Source organism: Corylus avellana, chromosome ca11 (genome assembly GCF_901000735.1).
Source record: "Corylus avellana chromosome ca11, CavTom2PMs-1.0".
In the NCBI taxonomy this organism is placed as follows: Eukaryota; Viridiplantae; Streptophyta; class Magnoliopsida; order Fagales; family Betulaceae; genus Corylus; species Corylus avellana.
In genome coordinates this window covers 20,792,027-20,818,439 of record NC_081551.1, presented here as the reverse complement: position 1 = coordinate 20,818,439, position 26,413 = coordinate 20,792,027, and the positions used below count along the sequence as shown (strand labels likewise).

Below are 26,413 nucleotides of genomic sequence, written 5' to 3'. Positions count from 1 at the left end.
GGACTCAAAATGTACTAGTAAAACACATTAATATTAAAATTAATGGTAACTTGATAGTGTTAAAGTCATGTTCTTACATTATTTGTTTGTGTTGGCAAAAAGGTCATTCAGTGAATTCACACACATTGTCCTCAATATCCACCATACCATCAACTAAGATCTTCAACTCGGTCAAAAAAGACTCGATCAATCATCAGCCCAACACCTAATAGTTTTGAGCGTTTTGTGTTAATATTTTTGTTTTGAGAAACATAAAACAAAAATTTTTACAAACATATTCTGTTAATGTGTTTTGGGGTTTTTTTATTTATTTTTTATTTGTAAAATGTTATGCAGTGACATGAAAGTAAAAATTGTTTTTGTGTTTTTATGAGCGTTTTGTGTTTAAATTGTTTGCTTTGAGGGAGAAAAAAAAAAGGGAACAAATTTTAACAAACTGAACCTAATTTTCTGGTGCAGAATTAGCCTTAAGACTTTACCAAAAATGGTTTGCACCAGCCTTTTGTTGCTCAAAATTAGAACTCCCTGGTGCAGAATTAGCCATTAGAGTTTACCCAAAATGGTTTGCTCAAAATTAGAACTCCCTGGTGCCCGTACACATGTTCTTCAATCTTCACTCCCCTTCCCTTTAGCATTGCCTCTCTCTCTCTCTCTGTGCAGAATTAGAACTGCAGGAAAATGACAACGTATGGAACAATCCCATCAGAGGCACCAACATCATCAAACCTACAGTATGTTTCACTTGCAAAAGAAAGGATCAAAGGGGGGCTCGCGACACGAAGACCATGGAAGGAGATGATTCAACCTCATGCTCTCAACCTTCCCACCACCTTCAACCAATGTTTCCAAAGACTCACGATAAACGTTGCATTGTTTCGCATGAACTATGCCATTGTTGTCTTGTTCATTCTCTTCCTTAGCCTGCTCTGGCACCCTATCTCATTGATCGTCTTCATCATCATGATGTTTGCATGGCTGTTCCTCTACTTTCTACGTGACGACCCGTTGATGGTTTCGGGCACTATGATCGACGATCAAACGGTGATGGCGGCGTTGTCGGTGGTCACGGTCATTGCGCTTTTTCTTACCAATGCCAAGACTAATATCATAGTGGCTCTCGCCATTGGTGTTGTGGCCGTGGTGGTTCATGGAGCATTGAGGCAGACAGATGATGATGATGATGATGATGATAATCAGTTCTTTGTTGATGAAGAAGGCCTTAAATCGGCTGGTGGAGATAATGCCAAAATGCCTCTCAAAAATGCTGCCTCCTCTTCTTATTCCTTGTCTTGATGCTTTGTCATGTGTCTTGATGATGCTCATGTTCCAATCAATTTTACAAAAAACCCAAGAATCTTTAAGGGTTTTTATTAATGCTTTGTCATGTTGATTGTTGATGATGCTGATGTTCCAACCAATTTCACAAAAACCCAAGAATCTTTTAGGGTTTTTTAAATTCAATTTATGATTGATCATTGTGTTGTCAAGTATAATTATCCTCCAAAATGGAGACTTCCCTTAGCTTCTTCTTTTTCTTTTATAATTTTTTTTGCTCGCCTTAGCCTCTACCCATTGCAAGCCTTCCCAAAACAAATAAGAAACGATGTCAAGGAGAATTGATTAGATCTCATGAGGACAAACTTTTCTTCAACCCAATTTATTAAATTGACATCTGTTTTTAGAGCTCGCGATTCTTAATGCATGTGAGAATCACTTGCTCTATTAATCTTATTAAAAAATAAAAATGTGTGTAAGAATTATATCATCTAAAAATTATGTCAGATTAATAAATTAAATATGAAATTTCTTTCAATTCAGTTCGAAGAAAAACTGTCCATTTTATAAGACACACCAAGGGTTAATGCGATTTTTGTATATGTTATATTACCATCCTTGTTATCATTTGTATAGATTTTCATATATTATAGTCCAACCACGTTAATTCTTGGTATTATTCTCTTTCATCTCAACTTCTCTAACATCACAAGAGCAATTATCAATTATTTTCAAACAACTCTCTCTCTCTCTCTCTCCTTCTAGATTATGTTGAAATGGGAATAAAATCAAAGGTAATTGACAAAGACCATGTGTTTGGACTTGGAATGAGTTAGCCAGTCACCTTACAAAGAAAAGCATAAAAGAATTACACGCCACAAAAACTTCTTTAATAAATCAAAAACACAGAGATAGAGAGACAGAGACAGAGATCAGAGAAGAAAACAGTCGTATGAATTCTTAGATCATATTCAAAGTTCAACGTTCAAATTAAAGTGGGTCCTTTCCAGCAATGGGCCCCATTACACATACAATAACAACCCTCAAAGTCCAAGCTAAAATTTTGGCTGTTTGTCTATCTATCTATATATATATACATATATTCAGATATCAGAGAGACCCAAACAGAGCATAAGAAAATTTCTGGTTCTGCTCTCTCTGGATTTTGGAGGAGGACAAATGCATTCTTCAGCAGAAGTAACCCAATTTGTGTACTAGAATGCATCTGTTCTCCCTCAAACTTCAAAGACAGGAGAAGGATGTCATCAAAGGTTGAGCAAACACAACAACCATCGCCAACATGTTGCATGGTTGGATGTCACATGTATGTAGGATTCATCTTCTTCCTTGTTCCTTCAGTTTATAGTTTAGGAATCATAAGGAATTCCTTTTATATTCTTGCACATGTTCAGGGCTGTTAGAATATATAAGATATGTTAATTTTTTATAGGTATTTACCATATATAGTTGTCGGTATATAATATATGAGAGATTTGATTTACTTTTCTTAGCTCACCTCACCTACCATGTGTTTCCTATAAATAGAACCCTCTATAGCACAATTACATGCAAGTTAACATAGTCAAAATGTAGTCCTATGGGCATTAGAACTATGGCTGTTGATGTTTAAGATCGAACCATCTTTAATCTCTTATGATCTTATTTCTCTCTCTCTCTCTTCGCTTTTGTTTCTCATATAATTTATTTTATTTTATTTAATATTTTGACATGATATCTAACCTACTTTTTTGTGAACTTTTCTAGTGTTGGAAAACTGACGCCAGTGGCCCAGTTCTATGACTCCTGATCCACACTATGCTGAAAAAACGACGAAGCAATTCCAATGTTACATGTGCCGCCTTCCACTTTTCACACGTCTTCGTCTCTAGCCCTTATGAGAAAACAATCTTAGAAACAGCCGATCCGTTGAACCGAAAAACAAAAAAGGTTTCTCATGGCATGCCATCGCATGTGTTCTCACGCGGCACTTAAAGTTTTGGTCGCCCGGCCAACACGCCGCCAACAAATCCACCAAAATCCGACCCGCCAACACACATATTACTCCTGCACATGTCGCATATGTAATGCACGCACCAGTAGTCAAACGCTGCAGTGCCAAAACTGTGTTAACTTTTGTTAGTTTTTGATTGGATTTTTTTGAAAAGAAATTCTTTTTAGTAGACCACGAAAAGTTCCAAGGAAGTTTCTTTGACAAATTCTCCAACACCATAAGTAAAATAATTGGAGAGTCAATTTGACTGTTATTACTTTGACTCGTATCACCCAAGGCATGAGATGTTCCACGTGCTTCTTGGCATCATTAATTTTGAAGGAACTTTCTGGTCTTGGTCATTAATTTTGCCAGGTGTCAGTTTTCAAGTCGTTAGCTTCAACATGATTTGCTGCAAAGTTGTAAATCCTGCTTGCATATGCCAGGAAAATTAATGTGCTTGATGAATCAGCCACCACAGCTATGCTTCTAAAATGGCTTATTACAAGGTTTCCAACCATTCCTTTTGATCATAATGGAAGCTCACTGATAAAACACATATCTCTTCTGCTTGTGTGCTAACATCACTCTCTGAAACTAATAATTGACACATTAATATATTGAGCTAAATTCTGAAACTATCCCAAAGGTTGAGAGAATGTTCAAATTAATTAACTTTTCAATGAAAAAATGAGCTAATTCAAATGGGTTGATGCTGAAATGTGGCATGGGCATACAGAATCTTAAGGAGACTTAGATGCTCACACTCTTGAGTAACATATTCTCCATTTGGGTAAGCTATAAATGGTTTCTAACTCACTGCTATAGGCCTCTCAACTTGGTTAATTAAGGTTTGCTCATGGGGGTTGAGGTAGGTTCTGATACATGGTTTGTTACAATAATAGAGATTTGAATGCCATAGGGGACCAACTTATTAAGGAGAACTTGAGAGAATTTCTGCTAACTTAATCTTCTTAGCCATATCATTATTAGTATATTAGATGTTTATCTATTTAGTAGTTTGATACAAATAAAGTTTATCCTGTTTCGGGCGTTGAGGGGATTCTAATAGACGTTCATAAGAGGTCTAGGTTCCTTCTAAGAACCTACCTAAATTATCATGTTAATCCTTTTTAGGGTGTTTTTAACATTGCGAGTTTATAAACAAAAAGTGTGATTTTAAACTAAATCGCAAAAAAATGGATTGTTTGAAATTACGTTTTTAAAAAATTGCGATTTGAAAACGCTTAAAATATGTGTTTTCAAATCGCAGGGAATGGGGTGCTTTGTTGAAAACGCACAATTTTAAAGGCTAAATTGCGATTTTAAAGGTCAAATCGCGATTTTGCCAAACGTTTAAAAATCACGTTTTAAAATCACATTTTTTTAAATCGCAAACTCAAACAAACCCTTACTTTCCGTCAAGGTCTCCCATATAAGCTGCGACCCACAAATTTTTAGAATCTCTCATTGTTTATATATGTACACGCAGCATTGGTAGATTTCCTTCACCACACATAATTGATTTTAAAAGGAAATCTTATCATCCTACCAAACTTTGAATGGAGGGTTAAGATGAGTCTTAGATGAGTTTAAGCAGCAAATTGAAAATATAACAAAGATTATAATCTCTGTTTCTTGTATCAATTTATAACAGAGCCACTTTAACTTTGACATGATCCAAATCCACCATATAAAAGCAACTTTACTTATCTCTTCTTTTTTTTCTTTTTTCTTTTTTTGTGTGTCTAAAATGCATGATTGTTCATTGACTTCAACATGAATTGACAACAAAAAAAAGGACGCTACATACTATATAAGTAGATAGATAAAAGAGCAAGTGGTCGACAACTAGTTTTATAGTACTTTTTGTCGTATACTTGAGCTATGACAATAGATCTTGACATTAATCGTGGTTCAACAAAAGTGTTTTAATTTTTAAAGATGTTGGAATATTGGAACTCCACCTCATGAAGCTCCACCAGCCACCAATCAAAAGTGCAACTGGCATGTACCAACCCATCCCCATCGGCATCGGGATCCCCTGCAATTGATTTTTCGGATTAGCGTTGAGAGAGCTTTGAGCAAGCCTTATCGGAATCCTCTCTTATTAAGAATTTGGATAAGTTCAATTCAATCAATGAATTGCAACCAATCCACGTGAGCGGACCAACAAAATTAAATGCCTCCAATTTTCCTTCGACAACCATGTTTGGAGCAAAAAATCTAGTTCTTATTATGAGTCTAGCACTTAAAGTTATCAAAACATTTGCTCAAACAGGTAGGCCTCGTCGGGACCAACAAAACCTAATGCTGACAATTCCTTCAACATCTGTCCTCGGGGTGGGGAATCATGGTCCTGTGCTAGGTATGTTTTTTTTTTTTTTTTTTTTCTTTTTTCTGAGCACTGTGCTAGGTATGTAGTATCAGAAACTTTGACAGAAAGTGTTGGCGGCACAAGCTGCTCAACATGCTTCATATGCAACATTAACAGCAAGCCATTACAAAGTTTGTGAGCTTGTTGTTCATGTGCAAACTGCATAAATCAGATTGCCCACAAGGAGATAAAACACATCAACCATCAAATATGTAATGAATCTTTTATACAAATTGATAAATGTGATGTTGATTGATTGATCCCAAAGAAGATTGATTGATCATACACATATTGTACCTCATCTCATACATTTTTATCTTCCAAGTGTAAATGATATCAAAACTGATGGTAGTGAACCTCGAGGGTAATTTTCTGTACTTTATCTAAAAAATAAATAAAAAATATTAACAAAAAAACACCCTTTAAAACGTTGTGCTAATTGTCACTTGAATGACTCACTTAAAAACTTCAACTTTGAAATAAGACCTCATCTAGAGACCTTTTCTTTTCTTTTTTTTAATAGATAAGATAAGATTGTATTAACTATTAAAAGTAAAGATAGAAATCCCCTTTTCTCCTTTCCTTTCCCTTCTATTTGCTTAGAATTTTTTATTTTATTTTTTTTAAGTTAGAAAAAAAAGAAAAAAAAAAAAAAAACACACACACAAAATAAGGATCTTACAAAAAAACACAAGCCCATTAATGTACGGATAAAAAATGTCTATTATTAGACTACCCGAATAATATATAAATTTGAATAGCCAAAGTGCCAAACAGCCTAAAATGCAAAACCTGGTGGCAATTCTCTTAGACTATTTGTGAATTATTTGAATAATAGCCTAATGACTTGAATCTCAATCAATTGATGCACACCCAAGGGAAGAGTGGAAATGGGCCAAAATGCAGAGTCAAACATGTTTGCAAATTCGCATAGCATAGCTGTCTTCTTCCTGTTAATCTAAAAGTCCAAAGTCCAAAAGAAAAAAGAACCATTGAATCTAAATGCTTCATGGAAAAAAGATTCGAAACCCTGTGATTATATTAATATTAAAATTACAAATTGCAAAAGGGTAAAACAGAGACATATCATATCCTCCACCATCCATCCATGCATCAAATTCAAATCTTTCATGAACCAAATCAATCCCCAAATGAAAGGCCATTTTTATAATAACCATTCATTCTAAGCCGATCTACAATGGAAGACCTTAAACTCACACTTAGGTGAAATCGCCTGCAACAGCAGCCGCGCCGTCTGCTCCTGCTTCACCACAGCTTCCTCCTTCTCCACCAACACCGCCCCAACAATCCTCTCATACCCACCGCCGTCTCCGTTTGCTACATATGCCACCAGCGCCGCCTGCACCGGTCCCATGCTCGGGTTAAACGCCGCAGACTCCATATACGACCCTGTATACACCTTCCCTTCACAGTCCACGAGCGCCACGCCGGACGGGCACCCGCTGTACGGCGCGTGGGAGCGGTTCGCAGCCTCCAAAGCCGCGTATCGCAATTCACCGCCAACCGCACAAACCCCATTGCATAATTTTATCTGGGTATCGCTCAAAAATGACAATTTATTATGGTGTGGCTCCAGGAGCAAAGGTACGTCCTCCGGCAGCAAGTCATGGGGTCCGAACCGGTGGGAGAGAAAGTTTGACAAGGGCGTATATGGGTCGGAGCTGGAGGTTATGAGGAGGTTGATGTCAGGGGCGTCGCGGACCTCCTGGAGGAACTGGCGGCAGTGGCCGCAGGGGGCGGAGGAAACGGCGAGGTAGTGGAGGCGGGGCTCGGCATTGAGATAGAGAGTGGTGAGGAGGAACTGCTCGGCGTGGACGGAATGGTGGAGGGGGAGGTTGGGGAACTCGAGGTTGACGCCGAGGAAGACGCGGCCGGAGGAGCCGAGCCCCACGGCGCCGACGTGGTAGCGGGAGATGGGCGGGCGGGCGAGGCTCTTGGCGGAGGGGACGAGCGTGGGGAGGAGCTGGGGGACCGTGAGGTTGGAATCTTGGGCCATGGATTCGGCTTCTGAGGCTGGGATTACGAATCTGGGTTTGTCCATTTTCGTTGGGGCTGGGGATTCTTTGCCTTGGGATTGGGATTGAGGGGGTTGAGGGTGAGACAGAGCTCTTCCTGGAAACGAGGAGAGAAGAGGAGGGAGGGAGGGAGGGGGAAGACAGTGGGGGTTGCGGGGGGTGATTTATAGCGGTTGGCTTTGTTCTCAAACATCAGGAATAATAAAATGGGGAATCCTCTTTTGTTATTATGCCGGTCTTTTCTTTTTCTTTTTTCTTTAATGAATAAAAAATTTATTAAAGATTTTTCCTTTCTTTTTTTTTGCTTTTCTCTTTTCAAAATAAAAATATTAAAAAACAACTTATAACATAAAATATTCATAAAACACTCCAAAATACTTTCATTTTTCAAACAAAAAATACCAACAAACCAGCTTATCACAGAACCAAGTTGTGGCCCATCTTGATTTTGTCTCAAACTAGGCACAAAAAAAAAAAAAAACCATGACCCCATGGTTTTTTTTTTTTTTGCCACGAAGTGGGAGATGGATTCGAACTAGTAACCTCCAGTTCATTAAGCGTGGTCCCAACTGATTGAGTTACCTCTTGGAAATATAACCCTATGATTTTATTTGTGCTTGAAAGACTTCAAAATGCCACCCACTATCCATTTAAGTTATGCATAGTTATTTGGAGGGTAAATATATGGGAAAGTTATAATATGATGGGTCAATTCTTTAGAATTTACATAATTTCAAAATCTATGGGTTTAAATTGTTGAATTGGAATAATGTTTAGCATATACTTCAATTCTTTCCACATGTTTATATTAAGTATTTATTCTTGTTATTTATGTAGCAACACTTTTGTGACCGGTCAAACTAAAAGCGTATGCTAAACATTAGTTTAATTCAACAATTTAAACCCATAGATTTTGAAATTATGTAAATTCTAAAGAATGGACTCATCATATTTTACTCCGACTCAAAACACCTATTCAACCAGTTGGGTCCCAAAAACGCTCTTATAATTAGAGACTACCTTACTATAATCGGACAATCTTATTGCACGAGATTTTCATTTTATATATTAACATATTATAACAGGATTCATCTCCCTTGTCCATTTCCTATGCATGTAAATTATTGGTAAGCTACAAAGGTCAAGTCAGTTTCAATGCCAGATGCAACCAAACAAGAGTGACCATAAGCGATTTCTCTATAATAATTTGTATCATCATTGCACGACTTTCCTTTTCTGATTGTGGTGCAATTATTTGTCTAATGAAAATTGAATTAGTTTATTGGATTTTTTTTATATTCAAATTTGTTCTGTGATGTTTGAGACCAAAGTATCAACTTATTATTGATAACTCTTCTTCTTCTTTTTTTTTTTTTCTAGAACTTTGTAGTTTTAAATGGTGAGTTTAAGAATTCAGTATGTTCTTTTAAATTACAGGCAATAGTATATATATATATATATTTCTAATAATGTGGCCTATGAGATACTTGACAGCTGAAAATGTCAATGCCTTTGATATTGGCAAGATGTTCTTCTTTCAAGAAAAGTCTAGACAAAGTTTTAACCCCACTGATAAAGAGAAAAGGGACAGAGTTACCATAAGGGTTGCCATTCAGAAGGAGTGGAGATGTATTGGGAGATCCAACCAACAATGGAAGAGTGAAAACCAAGTTTTTCAAGAATATGAAGGATGGAGAGTTTTCTATTTTATCAAAGGCTTTTTCATATCAAGTGTAATGCATACTAAATCTACCTTTCATCTTTAAAGGGCCATTGTCACCTTGAGCTTGTTGGATAGGGAATAGGATCATGTACACCGGTGTAATGTAGCATCATGCACACCATCATGTACATCAGAAATGATTATTGTCTGTTGCGTAGTTAGAACACGTTTAGGATTACGTTTGAGAAATAAAGTTTTTAAATCAAAAATAGTTTTTTTGAAAAAACTTAAAAATTAAGTCTTTGCCAAAAGTGTGTTTGGGTCATTTTTAGACTATTTGAATCCTTAAAAGTGTTTTTTACCAAATGAGTATTTTTTTCTTCAAACTGACTTTTTTAGTGTTAAAAGCATTTTTAAGCTTCTAAAACGCAATCTCAAACATGCCCTTAGTTGATTTTGTTTTTGTTTTAAATTTAAAGGGCAAGAAGTAAGTAGCACATGCCGGCTGAGAATTGCTCTTGAGAGGCTTAGATGAGGAAACTGCAGGCACTCATTCAAAATCAATTGAGTCATAGCTTAATCCAGTCTCACTAAAATATTAGTAGTTTTCAAAGCGGCTAATACTAATCATGCTTATGTGAGTGATTCTACATTACAGATAATTGAACCCATATCCTAATACGTGCCAAACTTCATGTGAATCTCCTTAAAACCACTGAATCACCGTCATTGGTTGCAATTGGTTTTCTTTAAATTGCATCCACACGCCTCTTAAATGTCCGTAAGCATTTATATAAAGGAAGAGGTGTTAGCAAGTTGCACTTTAGTAAAGCAATGATAAAGATATTTTTAGGCTACTTTTTATAGATAGGCTAAGTGTTCTTTTGGGTCTCTTTCTGTGGCAGGTTTAACATTACTTTTTAAATGGATCCGTGAAAGAAATGGGAAACAGAAGTTCCACCCCACCCTCATGCAACCTAACCCAGAACATATGCCTCTGCCAGCCAGTCATTGCATTGGCTTCACATTCACAAGCTTGGAATTTTATATGTAGTCGCTGCAAGCTTGCAGCTGTCATTTGCACCCATTCATTATTCTGTTAAATATTGTATCATACTCCTTCTCATCACTCACACACTTTCTTTGTCACTAGATATGAAACTTCCTTGTCCACCCTACTCCATGGTGATGGTGGCCCCTCACTTTACCTACCCATCTATGACAATTCACTTTAGTTGCATGGAGAGGAATGGATTTGGATCTTCCTAATTTACACTTTTATTACTAAAAATTTGGATACTAAATGTGAAAAAAAGTCTTTATGGAGTTTACTTGTCCGAGTAGGCGGTTGTCTAACACTTGCTCGGACAGATGAATTCTATAAGAACTCTCTCACATTTAGAGTATGTTTGGGATTGTGTTTGAAAAATAGAGTTTTTAAGTCAAATAGCGTTTTTTGGCAAAAGCTTAATGTTTTGACAATTTTTTGACCCTTAAAAGCGCTTTTAATTTTTTTTAATAAACGGATACTTTTTTCTTTAAATAGACTTTTTGAGTGTTAAACACATTTTTATGCCCATCAAACGCATACTTAAACATGTCCTTATTGTCTGAATCATCAAAATTTCTAAAAATCTCTATCCGAGAGAAATCCCCTGCAATGTGTCGTGTAAGGGGTTGTTTGAACCTCACTTGCTTAGGCAAGTACAATGAGAAGCCTTATTGCACTAAATCCTTGCATTTTGTCTATTATAAATTATTGTTTCCAAAAAAAATAAAATAAAACAAAACAAAAAGTAAAAGAAAAACCTTGATTTATTGCGTATATAATTTATTGTGTGTATTTATTATTATTATTATTTTGAAAGAATTCCAATCTCATTGAAGAAGAATCACGAGCATAACGCCTTTACATCACAAAACAAAAAGCTCTGAAAAATCATAGCTGAAGCTACGAGGTTACAAATCATAGATGCTTACATAAAAATCAAACATTCAAGATCTATCTATGACTACGAGGTTACAAATCATAGATGCTTACATAAAAATCAAACATTCAAGATCTATTTATGACATCAATATCCGTTAACCTATGACTAATTTTCAGTTGTAATACCAGATCTATTATAAAAAGACTCAACTCAATGCATAGGTAGCTCATCTTCCTCGCTATGAAAACATATAACATCCACAACTCAAAGGTCTAGATAATCTTTATTCAAACAAAAATATTGACAAAAAAAAAAAAAAAAAAAGAAGAAGAAGAAAACCCAGCCCCAACAGAAAAACAGCCATAAAAGCAAATATCTGCTCCTGAGAAGACTAGATCTACTCCTTATCGACCCAAAACGGTCGGAAAACTACATCATTTTCCTCGTAGATCGCTCACGAGAGCAAATCTAAAGAGAAAAGTATTATTCAAAATAATAATAGTGAGTAATTAATACAATAAATTAAAGAGAAAAGTTAGAGTTTTTCTTTCTAAATTAATAAGGGGGGAAATGGTTATAAAATAAGGTATTTCTCACTCGTTATCATATGATGAAAGAAATAATAAGAAACTAATTAAAAATATCTCCAAACACAAGATAATATAAGCAATTCACTTAGCTAAACAACGTGTTCTAAAATTAGCACCACGTGAAATTTTCATAGCCCGCCAACTTTGAAAAGAAAGCATATGCAAAATCAATACTAGTAAAATTCCAATCCATGAACAAGTTGGGACTATTGATAAAGATGGTTGCACCCATTAGTCCTGAGCAGCCAAACAATGCAACATGTTACATGAGTTTAATTTGGTGAAAGAAGCAAGAGTAAAGAGGTGTTTGGCGGCAGGTTTAATGATATTCCTATATAAGAATCACTAAGATTTGAATAATTCATCTTGACCTTCCATATATTGGGCCGAGTCAGATCAATGGTGCACCTCCCACTAAGGTGAAATTCTCCACTTTCATATATTTGGTCATTTTTAATGTTGATCAACGCTTTTTATCCAATTTTTTTTTGCTTTTTTACTTTAAAAAATATATTAATAAATATTTCAATTCTAAATTATTAAAAAATTGACAATAACGAAAATATCCTTAATAAAATAAATTTTTTTAAAAACTAATATAAAATAAATAAAAAATAAAAAATTAGGGTGTGAAAATTAAAAAAAAAAAAAAATCGGATATTTTTTTCTTAAAGAATAAATGTTTTTTTTTTATTTTTATTTTTTTTATTGGGTTATTTGTTGTCTTGTTGAAAAAAAAAATTAATGTCATTTTTCTCTTTTTGCTAGTCTTGGAGAGAGTCATTGTCAATTGGATAATAATTTAAGGGGAATATGTGAATTTTTTCCTAATTTTTATTACAATTATCTTACAAACTAATGAATGATATTGTTTAAAAGAGGTATCTCAATTAGCGGGAAACCATGTGTCATGAAACAGAGATCACTAGTTCGAATTCTTTTTTCTCATTTTCCTCATCTTGTGCATACATGTCACAATAATAATAATAATAATAATAATAATAACCTATGATATTTACCAACGAACTGAGGTGCATGACATGTAATTTGTGTTTATTCTTCTTCTTCTTATTATTATTATTATTATAATAAAGAAATTTGGGGTTAGGCGTTTGACTTGGCATGTTTAGTGGAAGATTGAGCACGAAATATATAGATAATAGAATAGACAAATTTGAAATGGTCATATCTCACAGTGCCGTGTACCGCGGTAAAACCCTTCCGTTACGTCTACGAAGGAAAAACCATGGAAATTAAAGCATATCCCAAAACCTAAGAATCATCATATTCTATTTGTTTTTCTAAACACTTTTCAGAGTTTTGACTTTTTGTAGTGCAAGAAAGCTTCAGAATCAAACTCTTTAGAAACCCAATTGGACAGCCAAAGTTCTTTACGATCGGTTTGGGATTGCGTTAGAAAGATTAAAAAGTATTTTCAGTACGTAAAAAGTTATGCTAAACAAAAGCTGACTTGTTTAGTAAAAAAATTTCAAAATAACTTATTTAACTTTTTTACCCTAAAAACAACAAAAACGCATTTTTAACAAAAGCTTAAAAATAAAGTTCTTGCCAAAAAGTGTTTTTTCACTTAAAAGCTCTATTTGTCAAACATGATCCCAAACATGTTCTTAATCTATTTACCTACATGTATCATAAGTGTTAATATATATATATATATATATGGGAATGTTATGATTCTTCTAGCGTCTCTAGTCTAGGTGGATATTATTATTATTATTTAAAAAAAAAAGTGATATTTATTTCTCTTACCAATTTTTTAGAAAATATTAAAATAATATTCACCTGAAACCATAAAAACAGCAGGAGAATGGTAACATTTTCCATATATATATATTTTCAAATTAACCATGAGAAAAATATAAAAAAGCTCCACAAATTAACAACCGTTTGCGATAAAGCTCTATAGTGTTCAAAAGGTACTAAAGTAACCCATTAAACTACCAAAATGTATAAAAAATGCCACTTATTTTTTATATTCCTATTATACCCCTATTCTTTTAACAAATAAAATAATAAAATAATTGTAAAAAAAAAAACAAACAATTTTTTAAAAATGCAAAAAAACTAATGGGCGAATAAATACAAAAAAATGTTTTTTGGAATAAATAAATAATTAGTCACTGTAGTTAGCTTAAATTACAAATTGTTTCATGTCGTATGAAAGTAAAATCAAAGGTTCTTAAGATATTAAAAAAAAAAACAATTTAGTCCATGAACTCAAATTCCGTTAAAAATTTGTTTTTATTTGCCCATTGGTTTTTAAAAAAAAATTGTATTTTAAAAAAATTGTTCTGTTTTTTTCTTACAATTATTTTATTTTTTAAAAGAATAGGGTATTATTGAAATGAAAAAAAAAAAAAAAAATTTAAAAAGTGGCATTTTTGATGCATTTTGGACTACTTTAATACATTTTAAATATTGTTGAGCTCTATCGCAAAGGACTATTTATTTGTGAGGGTTTTCTATATTTTTTCCATTAACCATTGAATCATGGGTTTTAATTTTATAGACAATGTGGTGGACTCGAACTCTAATGCCTTGCAATTGTGGTTAGTTTAGCCATTGGGCTTAAAGTTAGTCAACATTATTCTAGAAGGTGACTCATTGGCCATTGTGCTCGCTCTCCAACACAATAATCTTATTATACATAATAGAAGATGATATCATCTTTATTTTTCAAAGATATTGGGCTTCCTAGCTCAGCTTCATAGTTCATCCCCAAGCTCACGTGAGCCTAATTTTTGCATTCATGGTTTAATAAAATGGACCGCTTTATATTTTAAAAACATTTTATCTTTTTTTTTTATTTTTTTTTATTTTTTTTTTGTTAGGACTTTTTTTTATAGTAATTTTACGACTTCTTATCATATATCTTAAAGAATGAGATGACTTTTATAATTATAATTTGATTAAAATTTAATAGTGATTAATTATATGCTTAATGGTAATTTTAAGAGACGTTATGTTTTGAATAACACAAGAACAACTTTTAACATTACTCGACATTTTCTAAATAGTGGAAATGACCTCTTTCTAAACTTATATTTAAATAATTAAATTTATTATTTAATTATTTTGTCTTTTTTTGGAGAAAAAAAAAGGAGATGATGTGGGGTAATGATAAACAGCATGCTGGGCGTGCAAGAACGCCCAGCTAATTTTATTTTTTTATTTTTTTATTTTTATAATTAAAATATTAAAAAAAAAAATTTTTTGGCTAGGCGTGCATGACTGTTCATGTACGCCCAACGTGCTGTGAATCATTATTCAATGATGTGACATCTTGCCACATAGACTTTTATGGGCAAAATATGGAGTTTTTATTAGATTTTAGTATGACTAATGTTAGGTACCATCTTTTTATCCTCTTAAAATTCTCCTAAAGTTGTTGTGACTTTTAAAATTACCATTAAATTTTAAATGAATCATACTTGAATTTTGATCCAATGATGATTTTAAAAGCCACATCAGCTTTAGGAGGATTTTAGGAGGATAAAAAGATGGTACCTAGCATTACTGTTCTAGCATATCTAAGTTTTTTTTTTTACAAGGTATTCTAAAGAAGAGAGAATTCAAATTCAAATTTCAAATTTCAATCCTCTTTTTCATGTGATTGTTTATCTGCCACATCAATAAAAATGGGTCAAATGTGGGCATTATATTAGAGTAATACTAGGGACCATCTTTTTATTTCCCGAGCTGATATGGCTTTTAAAATCACCATTAAATTTTAAATGAATTATACTTAATATTGATTCAATGATAATTTTAAAAGTCACATCAACTTTATAAGGTTAAAAAAATAATAAAAAAGTAAAAAAAAATGATAAAATGATAATTTCTAGCCTTATCGTTATTATATTACATCTAAGCGTTTCTCTTATGTTTTTTCGGGAGGATAAGCAAGTCCAGGTGGCGGACAGAAGCTGCCAAGTGTCCCGCCAATCTCTACAGTATACACCTCGTAAATTGCTCCAAAAACGAGGGTTAACTAGGCAACATCAAGTTCATCAACAAAAATAAATCTTCAATCTCGAACACAACACGCCCATCAATCTTGCCCTAATCCTACGCCGTCCGAATCAGATAAACTTTTGCCACTCCGATAACATGCCAACTGGCGAGCTTCAGAATCCGACGGAGAATGGGACCGAGGAGGATGCGTGGGTGTGGACGCAGATAAAGATGGAGGCGAAGCGCGACGCCGAGTCCGAGCCGGCGCTGGCCAGCTACCTGTACTCCACCATACTCTCGCACTCGTCGCTGGAGCGGTCGCTGTCCTTCCACCTCGGGAACAAGCTCTGCTCTTCCACGCTGCTCTCTACCCTCCTCTACGATCTCTTCCTCAACGCCTTCTCCTCCGACCCCTCCCTATGCTCCGCCGCCGTCGCCGATCTACGCGCCGCCCGCATCCGAGACCCCGCCTGCGTCTCCTTCTCCCACTGCCTCCTCAACTACAAGGGCTTCCTAGCCTGTCAGGTACCCCTCACCTTACTCTGCTCTGTTCCCCAAGTAAAAAATGCTTTATTTGTTTTAGGGAAATTGTCCCCATTGCTTCTTTGAGTTTTGGTCCAGAATTAGTTTTTTGTTTTTTTGTTTTGGGAAAAACCCCTGAAGTGGGTTTTTCAATTTCAATCTCAACGTTTAAAAATTGGCAATATACCCCAATGTTTTAAAAAATTTCAATTTGAATCTTTCATTACTAATTTCGGAAATTTTTTTTAAAAAGTCCGAGGGTAATCACGAAATTTTAGAGATTTTCGTCAAATTTAACGGAAATTAGTAACATTGAATATTTTTGAAACATTAACGGGTACATCGCTAATTTTTAAACTTTGGGATTCAAATTTAAAAACTCCTGAGCGGATTTTTTTTATTTTTTTTTTTAAGCTAAATTTAGTTTTTTTTAAAAAAAATTGCTTTTTTTAGTTTAACTAACCATTTTTGTTAAACACCCACATTAAATTCTGCAAATCTTTCTCTATTTTAATAATTAAAAAAAAAAAATGAAGGCAAAGACTAAAGTAAAGAATTCAAACCTGAAGGGGGATAATAAATCACATTTTGTTGAAGCAATTGCTGCAAGCTTGTAGAGATCAGCAACAATGTTAGCCTTCAGCAATCAAAAGGAAATGGTAAAAACTAGGAGGCTTGTATTCTTTGGCTTTGCTAGTCTGTTCTTAGTTTGTGTTTGGATTCTAAGCTTGATGATATCAGTGATGAACCTAGAGGAGGTTTGTCTTAGGTCAACAGCCAGCATAGAAACTTCAGCCAAACCTTAATGATATTTTGAGAGGTGAATGGGAACAAAAAACAACTTTTGTATATATTAACAGTAAGAAGCACATAAAAGATATCTGACCATAAGAAAATGGTTGTGTGACGATTCACGATAACTTTCTAAGGAAACCACTTAAGTTTCCAACTATGCACTTGAACTCTTGATCAATCGCTTGTATTATGCATAGTTCCCATGCATGTTTCAGGTTCTCATTTCAGGCTAAATGATGCCATATGAACATGCAAGGGCAACTCTGCATCTTCAGCACATAATTTTGATATATAAGATGTGAACACCCCCCTATAAGGGGGTGGCCACACTCGAGTAGAGGAGTAGCTCTTGTGGCCACTCTTCAGCAGAAGTTGGGATCTAGCCAACCCTCCAGCCTCCACCCCTTTTAACCCCTCTTTTTTTAATTTTTGGGTTTTTAATTTTATTTATTTTATGTCTTTTGTATACAAACATATACGTATCACATGATATTTTTTTAATATGTGGCACAATTTCATTAATCTTATTTGGACAATATGTCTACTGGTATTTTTACTATTAAAAACCGGATGAAAAAATTGATGGAAAGACCTATTTGTCACGTGATCAAAACTCTGTCACAGGACCAAAACTCAGGAATATGGTACAATTTTCCTTTATTTTCTAATTTATATAGAAAGGGAGCCTCATGGAATCTTGTATAAGTTGTGTAGTTTTATGTATTGCTTGTTAGGCACACCGAGTGGCTCATAAGCTGTGGACACAATCGCGGAGGCCACTGGCCCTAGCACTACACTCTCGAATAGCAGACGTGTTTGCGGTGGACATCCACCCAGCAGCGAGGATCGGGAAGGGGATCCTGTTTGACCACGCAACGGGGGTGGTGGTGGGCGAGACAGCGGTGATCGGGAACAACGTGTCGATCCTGCACCATGTCACGCTGGGTGGGACTGGGAAGGTTGGGGGGGACAGGCACCCCAAGATTGGAGACGGGGTGCTAATTGGAGCGGGTGCGACCATCTTGGGGAATGTGAAGATTGGGGAGGGGGCGAAGATTGGGGCGGGATCGGTGGTGCTGATCGACGTGCCACCGCGGACCACGGCGGTGGGGAACCCAGCAAGGCTGGTGGGAGGGAAGGAGCGGCCTTCGAAGCATGAAGATGTACCTGGAGAGTCTATGGATCATACTTCGTTTATAACCGAGTGGTCAGATTACATTATCTGAGAGTTTATTGTTAGTTAATGTTGTTATACAGAGGGCTGATGATGGTTTGACTTCCACTGCATTTAGTTGCTGGCATTGTAAGCTTTGTAATGTAAATGATATGTATTGAATACATAGAAACCTGCACGAGCCCTACTGCCAGAATGAAAACAGAACTCAATTTGTTTGATGAGGTGTTTTGACGTGATGGAAAAGTGAAAGTAGTTTTGACTTGTGCTATTTCTATCTATCCAAAAGGTTACAGGCCATTGTTTTGTTATATTTAAGGGATGTTACATAGGGAAATGACTCGATGTTCTACCGAAGATTCATTATTTGTTTAATTGGAGTTTCTTTTCAATTTGAAAACAATTAAGCTTATTGCAGGAGTAATGGTACATAATATATAAAAGTGAAAGTAGCTTTCACTTGTGCTATTTCTATCTATCCAAAAGGTTACAGGCCATTGTTTTGTTATATGTCAGGGATGTTGCATAGGGAAATGACTAGATGTTTTACCGAAGATTCATTATTTGTTTAATTGGAGTTTCTTTTCAAGTTGAAAACAATTAAGCTTATTGCAGGAGTAATGGTACATAGTACCTTAGCTGATGTGACCATATGATTTTTATTAGGTCACATATCTTGGTAAGATGTGAGTGAAATTATTACATTAATATTATAAAATTCTTTTTTTTTTTTTTTAACAAAAGTTAATAAGTATTATCAAACTCTTGCAGTAGTTTAATAAAATTGAGATGACATGAGAGTATAATGTGAAATGTAGGGGAAAGTGTTATGTAAAATAGTATATGTAGTATGCAACATTACTCTCGTTATATTCTCCAGACTAATTACACAATGAAACAATTAAGAGCCCAATGAAGAGTATTTCGTTATATTGAGTTTTTAAAATGATGCTTAAATAACTAAATTCATTATTTTTAAGATAAGTGGTAATTTATTATTATGGTATCAAAAGATCATGAAACAAATCTTTTGTTAATTTGAGCGATTGATATGATTATGGGTCCCCGTTCCACACCGTCGATTGGATGATTCACTCTAGATGAGCAATCCCTGCCGTCCGATATGAAGTTGTGCGTTTCAATGATACAATCTAAGCATCCTCTCCTTTTTCCTATAAACTTAACCTTTTGTCTTCCCGAATTTGCCATCTTCTTTATTCGCAGCTCCCTTGAATCTCTCTTTCATCTTCACATAGTAAAATGATACTTTCCACCCATTGCCTTTTACACAGATGAGTTTCACGGAGGAGAGGCAAAGCATTTTCGGTACAACGGATTCATCCCACTCAGTAATGGGCGGTTTTGGGAAACAGGTACTTGAAATCCCCACTCTCACTTCTTTTAAAGGGTCTTCAACTATACCTTTGTCATTTTAATTGTTTTTTAAGCGGTTGAACTTTTCCCACCCAATTTGTCTTTGTTTTGGATACTCCCTTCTCGGCCAAAATTCAATCATTGTGTCTTAGTTTTTCTTTTCCTCCAGTTGCAAAGTTAAAATCTTAGAACGTAAAAAGTTTTCAACTTTCATACCCATGCAGATAGACAGAGCTATAAGATTTATTGGTATTGATGATATATAATGGATGACTGAAGAAACGGAATGTTTTGTTTTTAGGTTTAGAAATGCTGAAGCAACGGATCGAGGGGATTTTAAGGATTGGGTATTGCAGAGGATCGGAATCCGTGTGTGCACTACAACTGATCGACGGTTGGGCCCAGAGACGTACCTCTTTGTTCTTTCAAAATGTACGGAAGGTCCATGTCGTGAACTTAAACAAGTTTCTCAAATGCTCTCCTCTCCACAAAACGAGCATCTATGATAGAAGAACTGGTTCTATGTGGGTTCCAGTGAAGCACAAATCAAGTGGAGGTAGGAGACCCAAGAAGAAAATCTATCACAGAGTCCATGAACTCGATAGAGTAATGGACTTGCAGAAGAAGCCATCTCTAATCCTTCAACTCAAGTCCATCATCCAATCCCAGAAACACCAGTCTCTCCTTCTCAGAGACCTGGAAAAACAAGTTGGGTTTGTCCAGAAATGGAGCTTCATGGCTGTCATCGAGAAGTATCCTTCAATATTCTGCGTTGATGGTGGTAACCGAACACCCCCTTCTGTTAGGCTCACCGACAAAGCGCAAAAGATTGCCAGTGAAGAAGCTGACGCTAGGAAATTGATGGAACCCATCCTGGTTAAGAATTTGAGGAAGTTGTTAATGTTATCAGTTGATTGTTGTGTACCACTCGAAAAAATTGAATTCATCGAGTCTGAATTGGGTTTGCCTAATGACTTCAAGAAGTCATTGATTCCGAAATACCCAGAATTCTTTACTGTGAAGGATGTCAATGGAAAGGCTTATCTTCATTTGGAAAATTGGGATTCTTCATTGGCAGTCACTGCCCGCGAGGAAAGATTAGCATGCGAAGGGGTTATGCACTCATCTGTGGGTCCAAGAAAGGTTAGAATATCGAAAGACGGTAACTATCAAGGTCCATATGCGTTTAGAATGGATTTTCCTGCTGGCTTTAGGCCAAACATGAGTTATCTTGAGGAACTCGAGAAGTGGCAGAAAATGGAATTTCCTTCTCCGTACTTAAATGCAAGGAGATTTGAAGCTAAAGATCCAAAAGCTCGGAAACGGGTGGTGGCAGTCCTCCATGAGTTGCTCAGTTTGAGTATGGAGAAGCGGATGACATCTGCACAATTGGATGCATTTCATTCAGAGTATCTGTTACCATCTCGATTATTGCTTTGCTTGATCAAGCGTCAAGGAATGTTTTACATCACTAATAGAGGTGCGAGAAGTACTGTTTTCCTCAAGGAAGCTTATGGTGGTTCAAATTTGATAGATAAATGCCCCTTATTATTATTTTATGATAAGATTGTATCACTAAGTGGTAGGAGAGTGATGAATTTGCATGGTGGGATGCCTTCTTCACAGGCTGTTTCCTGATAATAGAGATATTCCCTATTCATGAGCTCTAGCTAACTGGCCTTGACATGCCCCAATAATCATTCCTTTTTGTGCTTATTCATCTTACTGCTACTGCCTAGTGGTTGATATTATTTATATATAAGTTATGCAGTTACCATATATCTAAGCATGTTTATTTGACTTTTTTTTTTTTTATCAAAAAGACAAAAATATCCTTTTAAGTATAAAAAAACTGGATATTATCCGTTTATTTAAGCTGAAAAAATATAAGACGATTGAGATATTTTTGTCCATAATCTCTTTTTTATGGACTGAGCCCATGATCATATATATACGACGATTGGGGCTGAACATAGCCACGTAAACTGCATGGATATCACCAATAAAATATGTGTGATATTGTGATAAGATACTCATCGGTGAACGAACAGTAGCTGGTGATACAAATTTCTTCCGTGTACCCGCACGTACGCAAACAAATTGACATGCCAGAGTGAATGTCAAAGATGGCCAATCGTCTCGGACGGGGAATCCAATCGAGGATGCCACTTCTGGGTGGTGTATATCCTTGCTCATCCTCGTATTCACTGACTTGCGCTGTCGGTCCCATTCCTGGTCTATCAAAAGCAGCGAACAAGTGGAAAATCGGAGGGAGAGCCCCTCGCCGCCTGGTATTGGGTCTGGGGGTTTCATTTTGGGCGCAGTTAATGAGCATGGCTGGTGCAGTTGGAGGGAGTTCTTTTGTTGCCTCTGCTAGGCAAAAAGGTGCTGTTGAAGAGGTAATCTGATTCTTCCGGTCTTTAATTACTTGAAGCTACATTTATGAGGTGTTCTTAAAAAAATTGTTGGTGTAGTTTCTGGGTTTTCTTGCATATTGGTGAAATGCTAGGATATGCGTGAATTTTCAAAAAGTGGCCCACATTTTTGTTGGGGTTCTGGGAATTTGATTAATTGTGTTTGTTTAGCTTCTGAGTGGTATTTTTTTTTTTTTTTGGATTATTTTGAGAATTGACAGATACCCATGTAGAGAAAACCATTAGTTCAGTGGATTTGGGCTCATTGTTTATTTACTCTGTTATTGTATTGGGGTCTTTCCCTACTTTTAGAGTTATGGTGATTGATTCTGCTGAATAAATGGGATAAACACTAATGCAGACAAGAATTCCACACATGAAATAAAAAATTGTGAAGTAAAAATTACTTCTTAATACTATTCAGCAGAAAATATATGGATCTCTGTTGCAATCAACCCAATCGTATAAAGGTTGTCTCAACTATTTGGATCCTATTGTGCAAGTAAAATTTAGGCAGTGCCAATCCAGTGTTTGCCAAACCATTCACTAAATTCTGAATTGCTTCACTTGTTGCTTGAGTTTTGGTTACTTTTCATTCTTATTAACATTTTGGACTGTTTTTTTCTTCCTCCCGAAGATATTGAAGAATGCCGAATGGCCAGAGCAATTCCCCTTCAAGGAGGAGGATTTCCAGCGCTTTGATGAGTAAGACTCTAACCTAAATTTCTTTGTTCACATGGATGCCTGTTTTTTATTCCTTTGTATCTCTTGTGGTTTTTTATTTGCTTTATGCTTTTGGTTGTTGTTTGTTTAATTCCTGAGGTGGCTTCATTTACTTGACCATCTATAAAAACTCATATTTCATGATCACTAGACTTAGGGGAGCTAAATTGGGAGAATTTTCAATTCCTGATGTAGGCCTGGTAATGTGAATGGTCTGCTGCAATTTATTTTTCTTGTAGAAGTTATATAATAGGACATTGGAATCTAGTAGAACTGTTAAGAGTTGGTTTTTTGTTTCTAAAGAAGCTGCAATGCAACCAAATTGTCTGTTGCTTGGGTTAAGAACTAGGTTTAACTTGTGTATACCTAAAACATAAAAATCGATTTTTGTAGGTCACCAGATACGTTGTTCTATGAAAGCCCACGCTTTGTGACACACATTGATGATTCTGCCATTTCTGCACTGACCAAGTATTACTCAAAGGTTTTTCCTCCTAGCAACACTTCAGGAATAAGCATCTTGGATATGTGTAGCAGTTGGGTAAGAAATTTCTTAATTTTTAGTATGCCTCTTTCTCTGTTGCATATCTATGTTATCATAACTCATTATCGACCTTGTATTTAGGTCAGCCATTTTCCACCTGGATACAAGCAAGATCGGGTAGTTGGATTAGGTTTGAATGAAGAAGAGCTGAAGCGGAATCCAGTGAGATCATGCTTTTATTTGTTATTTCATTTTGGTAACCATTGGTGTAGACATTTTTTAATGACAGGCCTATAATTAAAAATTCCAAAATTTGAACTTTGTGCCCCTAAAGACAGACTTTGACGGCTGCAGTTGGATATACGTATTTACCCAAAATTTAGGGGTCCAATTGCTTGAATCTAATTAGTAGGTGAGATTTGTCAAAATTGAAGCTAATTCCTGTATGGTAATTCCCTGTATGGAATTCAGGTGCCCATATGATAGTCACGGTCTGTAGAAGGATGTATTAATGGGTAAGACACAAAATAAAGCATGCACATGTATTTATGGAATAACAGTGATAGGTCTTACTTATTTGCTTCTGTGGAAATGGTAATTATGAACTTGCATTGCACTTAAGAGATAGACCCATAAATAATTCAAATTATTTACTCTGCAGGTTCTGACTGAATGTGTTGTTCAAGACTTAAATCTGAACCCTAAACTCCCTTTTGAAGACAATTCCTTCGACATTATTACTAATGTGGTATGTACAACATTTTCCTCTCACATTCCTTATCATCTGCTGTAGCTAGTGCAGGACTGCATATTTAACATTTCGTTTTTGAACATTTCCTTTGGGATTGTCGTATTTCTGCAGTTACCAGAGGTTTTTTTTTTTAAAAAAAATTATGTCCAACTTCTTGTGAAAGCTTAGGTTTCAATTAGTTTTGACCTTAAAGGTGTTTGACCTAACTATATCTGAAAACTCATGGGGATTTTTTTTTTTTTTAAGTAATAATCAGTCTTATTAAAAGCGTAAGGTGCCCCTAAATACATAGGGAGTATATAAAAGGATCACCTAACTAGAAAAGGAAAAGCGAGCAAGGAAATCATCATAACTAATCGATAACGGGGACAAATGTGCTACAATCCAAAGATACAAAGTATGAAAGCAAGAGGATAAAATGTCCTTCAAAGACCTCTCCAAGTCCTCAAAGCAACTATTATTCCTTTCCAACTCATGGGGATATTTAGAATTAAGAATGCAGACTAAACTTCTACAAGAAGTATAGACTTCAATGATTTCATTGTGTAGTGATTTTGCAGCTTCCTTGTTATATTAGAAAAATAGAGTAATATCTTTATGCGAAAAATTTAGAAACTCATCTGGAATTCCTTCACTTGAGTTTATTGATGAAATCTCCCACCCCATTTGTCAATCGGCCTACTTTTTTTTTAGTTTTTTTTTTACATGTCCACACAAGGAAAAGGGGAGGGGGGATTCGAATTAGTGACCTCCGTTTTATGAGTGCTGTAATTGATCTGAAATGACAACTTTTTGGATATGAACTCATTTGATTTACTAAGGAATTTATTATGCACGTTTCTTTTTGTATAATCTCAAAACAGTCTCATGCAGCTGAGAAATATGTCCAAATAATTCCTCAGTGCGTATGCTGTTAAAGAAATATTTTCCTGACATTCTCTGATGCCTAAATTCTTGAATTCTGCAGGTCAGTGTTGATTATATAACAAAGCCTTTAGATGTTTTCAAGGAGATGTGCCGGATTCTTAAGCCAGGTGGACTGGCTATAATGAGGTGATAATTTTGTCACTTTTGGGTTAAAAGCGAGAGTAATTAAAATTGCTGTAATCAGATACAAATAATTGTTTCCATGAAGTTCATAGAAATTGTAAACAATATAGTGTAGAATAATTTTACAACTTTACTCCATCTTTATTTTCCAATCTTTTCAACAATTCTAAGTTCGTGATATTGTTTATATAAACCAGCTTTTCCAACCGTTGCTTTTGGACAAAAGCCATTTCTATATGGACATCAACTGGTGATGCTGATCATGCTTTGATTGTCGGGTCGTATTTCCATTATGCTGGAGGATTTGAACCTCCCCAGGTAATTGACCTCAGACTTCTCTTTTTCTCTAAAGCAAGTAGCTAGTGGAGAATTGCCATAATTCTTGGATAATTGCATCAATTGATCGGTTAATTTTGAGGGCATCTAGTCACTTGGCAGTAACGATGTTTCAGATAATACTCTTTCCTGACTTCTTCCCCATATTTAAAATTTTCCTTACCTGCAGAAGTGGTCTGGATGCCATTTCACTGAGCAACCAAAGCCATATATGTCTTTAAACAATTTTTATTAGTACACACACCAGAGGATTCTTAAATTTTTAAATTTTCATTTAACAATTCTTGATGGAAACTTAAAGATCTTGTGCCCATAATGTCAATACTCTTCATGAACCTAGTATGTCATAACACGTGCATATATATATATATGTGTGTGTGTGTGTGTGTGTGAGCGCGCGCTCATGCCCACGCTCATGTACCCTTTACTATTCCCCCAAAATTGAGTATAAGCCACTGCTGGAGACTTGCTGATATATTGCATTCTGCAGGCTGTAGATATCTCTCCCAACCCTGGACGCTCAGATCCTATGTACATTGTATACTCTAGAAAATTATCTACCGCTTAAGAGAGGTGAACAGATTTGAGGATTTGTGGTTCTATACTTCTAATTAGTGGCCTTATTCTGGAAGCAATGATTCATACTGTAAGTTTTGTACCGAGCGTATTGTGTATTGCGCATGTAATTTAATGGTGATGATTCAAGTTTTTGTAGTTTCCTCTACATTCTAAATAAGCTTAGGGGTGTCTTGATTGCAAGATAATTCTATTGTGGAAAGGGAGTTTATGTTGATGGGAGTTGAAGGATAAAGTTTTCTTCTAAACTGTGTTGGATCTATTAAATGGACATGTTCTTCGAGTATGTGATTTTTACATACACTTTTAAAAATGCATGCAAGTTTATTAAAAATATATGTGAGAATCACATGTTTTAAGAACAGACGTCAGTTTAA

At 35.5% G+C, this 26,413-nt stretch overlaps 5 protein-coding genes across 5 annotated transcripts; 4 read left to right on the top strand and 1 right to left on the bottom strand.

Moving 5' to 3' along the window:
• The first annotated feature begins 678 nt into the window (after nucleotides 1–678).
• Nucleotides 679–1,293, top strand: LOC132164908 (PRA1 family protein F3). Its single transcript, XM_059575420.1, has one exon. It carries the CDS (start codon nucleotides 679–681, stop codon nucleotides 1,291–1,293), a length of 615 nt encoding a protein of 204 aa, XP_059431403.1.
• A 5,433-nt stretch (nucleotides 1,294–6,726) lies between these two features.
• On the bottom strand, nucleotides 6,727–7,796 carry LOC132166181 (cytidine deaminase 1-like). Its single transcript, XM_059576958.1, has one exon. The coding sequence runs from the start codon at nucleotides 7,702–7,704 to the stop codon at nucleotides 6,826–6,828; it is 879 nt and encodes a 292-aa protein (XP_059432941.1). The 5' UTR covers nucleotides 7,705–7,796; the 3' UTR covers nucleotides 6,727–6,825.
• Nucleotides 7,797–15,787: 7,991 nt separating this feature from the next.
• On the top strand, nucleotides 15,788–18,599 carry LOC132166644 (serine acetyltransferase 5). Its single transcript, XM_059577492.1, has 2 exons — nucleotides 15,788–16,362; nucleotides 17,889–18,599. Exons 1-2 carry the CDS (start codon nucleotides 15,994–15,996, stop codon nucleotides 18,378–18,380), a joined length of 861 nt encoding a protein of 286 aa, XP_059433475.1. The 5' UTR covers nucleotides 15,788–15,993; the 3' UTR covers nucleotides 18,381–18,599.
• Nucleotides 18,600–19,510: 911 nt separating this feature from the next.
• LOC132166089 (protein WHAT'S THIS FACTOR 1 homolog, chloroplastic) lies at nucleotides 19,511–21,427 on the top strand. Its single transcript, XM_059576846.1, has 2 exons — nucleotides 19,511–19,701; nucleotides 20,004–21,427. The coding sequence occupies exon 2, from the start codon at nucleotides 20,012–20,014 to the stop codon at nucleotides 21,338–21,340; it is 1,329 nt and encodes a 442-aa protein (XP_059432829.1). The 5' UTR covers nucleotides 19,511–19,701; nucleotides 20,004–20,011; the 3' UTR covers nucleotides 21,341–21,427.
• Nucleotides 21,428–21,639: 212 nt separating this feature from the next.
• Nucleotides 21,640–26,322, top strand: LOC132165544 (uncharacterized). The gene is made up of 8 exons (XM_059576160.1): nucleotides 21,640–22,101; nucleotides 22,754–22,821; nucleotides 23,233–23,380; nucleotides 23,465–23,545; nucleotides 23,985–24,071; nucleotides 25,042–25,127; nucleotides 25,322–25,442; nucleotides 25,951–26,322. Exons 1-8 carry the CDS (start codon nucleotides 21,820–21,822, stop codon nucleotides 26,026–26,028), a joined length of 951 nt encoding a protein of 316 aa, XP_059432143.1. The 5' UTR covers nucleotides 21,640–21,819; the 3' UTR covers nucleotides 26,029–26,322.
• Nucleotides 26,323–26,413: the final 91 nt, after the last annotated feature.

What these genes read in the sequence shown, in the direction of transcription:
- LOC132165544 (XM_059576160.1), top strand. Translation starts at nt 21,820, where the DNA reads ATGTCAAAGATGGCCAATCGTCTCGGACGGGGAATCCAATCGAGGATG. An exon ending in AAAAAGGTGCTGTTGAAGAG is followed by an intron (nt 22,102 to 22,753) that starts GTAATCTGATTC and finishes TTCCTCCCGAAG; the next exon opens with ATATTGAAGAATGCCGAATG. An exon ending in TCGACATTATTACTAATGTG is followed by an intron (nt 24,072 to 25,041) that starts GTATGTACAACA and finishes TGAATTCTGCAG; the next exon opens with GTCAGTGTTGATTATATAAC.
- LOC132164908 (XM_059575420.1), top strand. Translation starts at nt 679, where the DNA reads ATGACAACGTATGGAACAATCCCATCAGAGGCACCAACATCATCAAAC.
- LOC132166181 (XM_059576958.1), bottom strand. Translation starts at nt 7,704, where the DNA reads ATGGACAAACCCAGATTCGTAATCCCAGCCTCAGAAGCCGAATCCATG.
- LOC132166644 (XM_059577492.1), top strand. Translation starts at nt 15,994, where the DNA reads ATGCCAACTGGCGAGCTTCAGAATCCGACGGAGAATGGGACCGAGGAG. An exon ending in AGGGCTTCCTAGCCTGTCAG is followed by an intron (nt 16,363 to 17,888) that starts GTACCCCTCACC and finishes ATTGCTTGTTAG; the next exon opens with GCACACCGAGTGGCTCATAA.
- LOC132166089 (XM_059576846.1), top strand. Translation starts at nt 20,012, where the DNA reads ATGCTGAAGCAACGGATCGAGGGGATTTTAAGGATTGGGTATTGCAGA.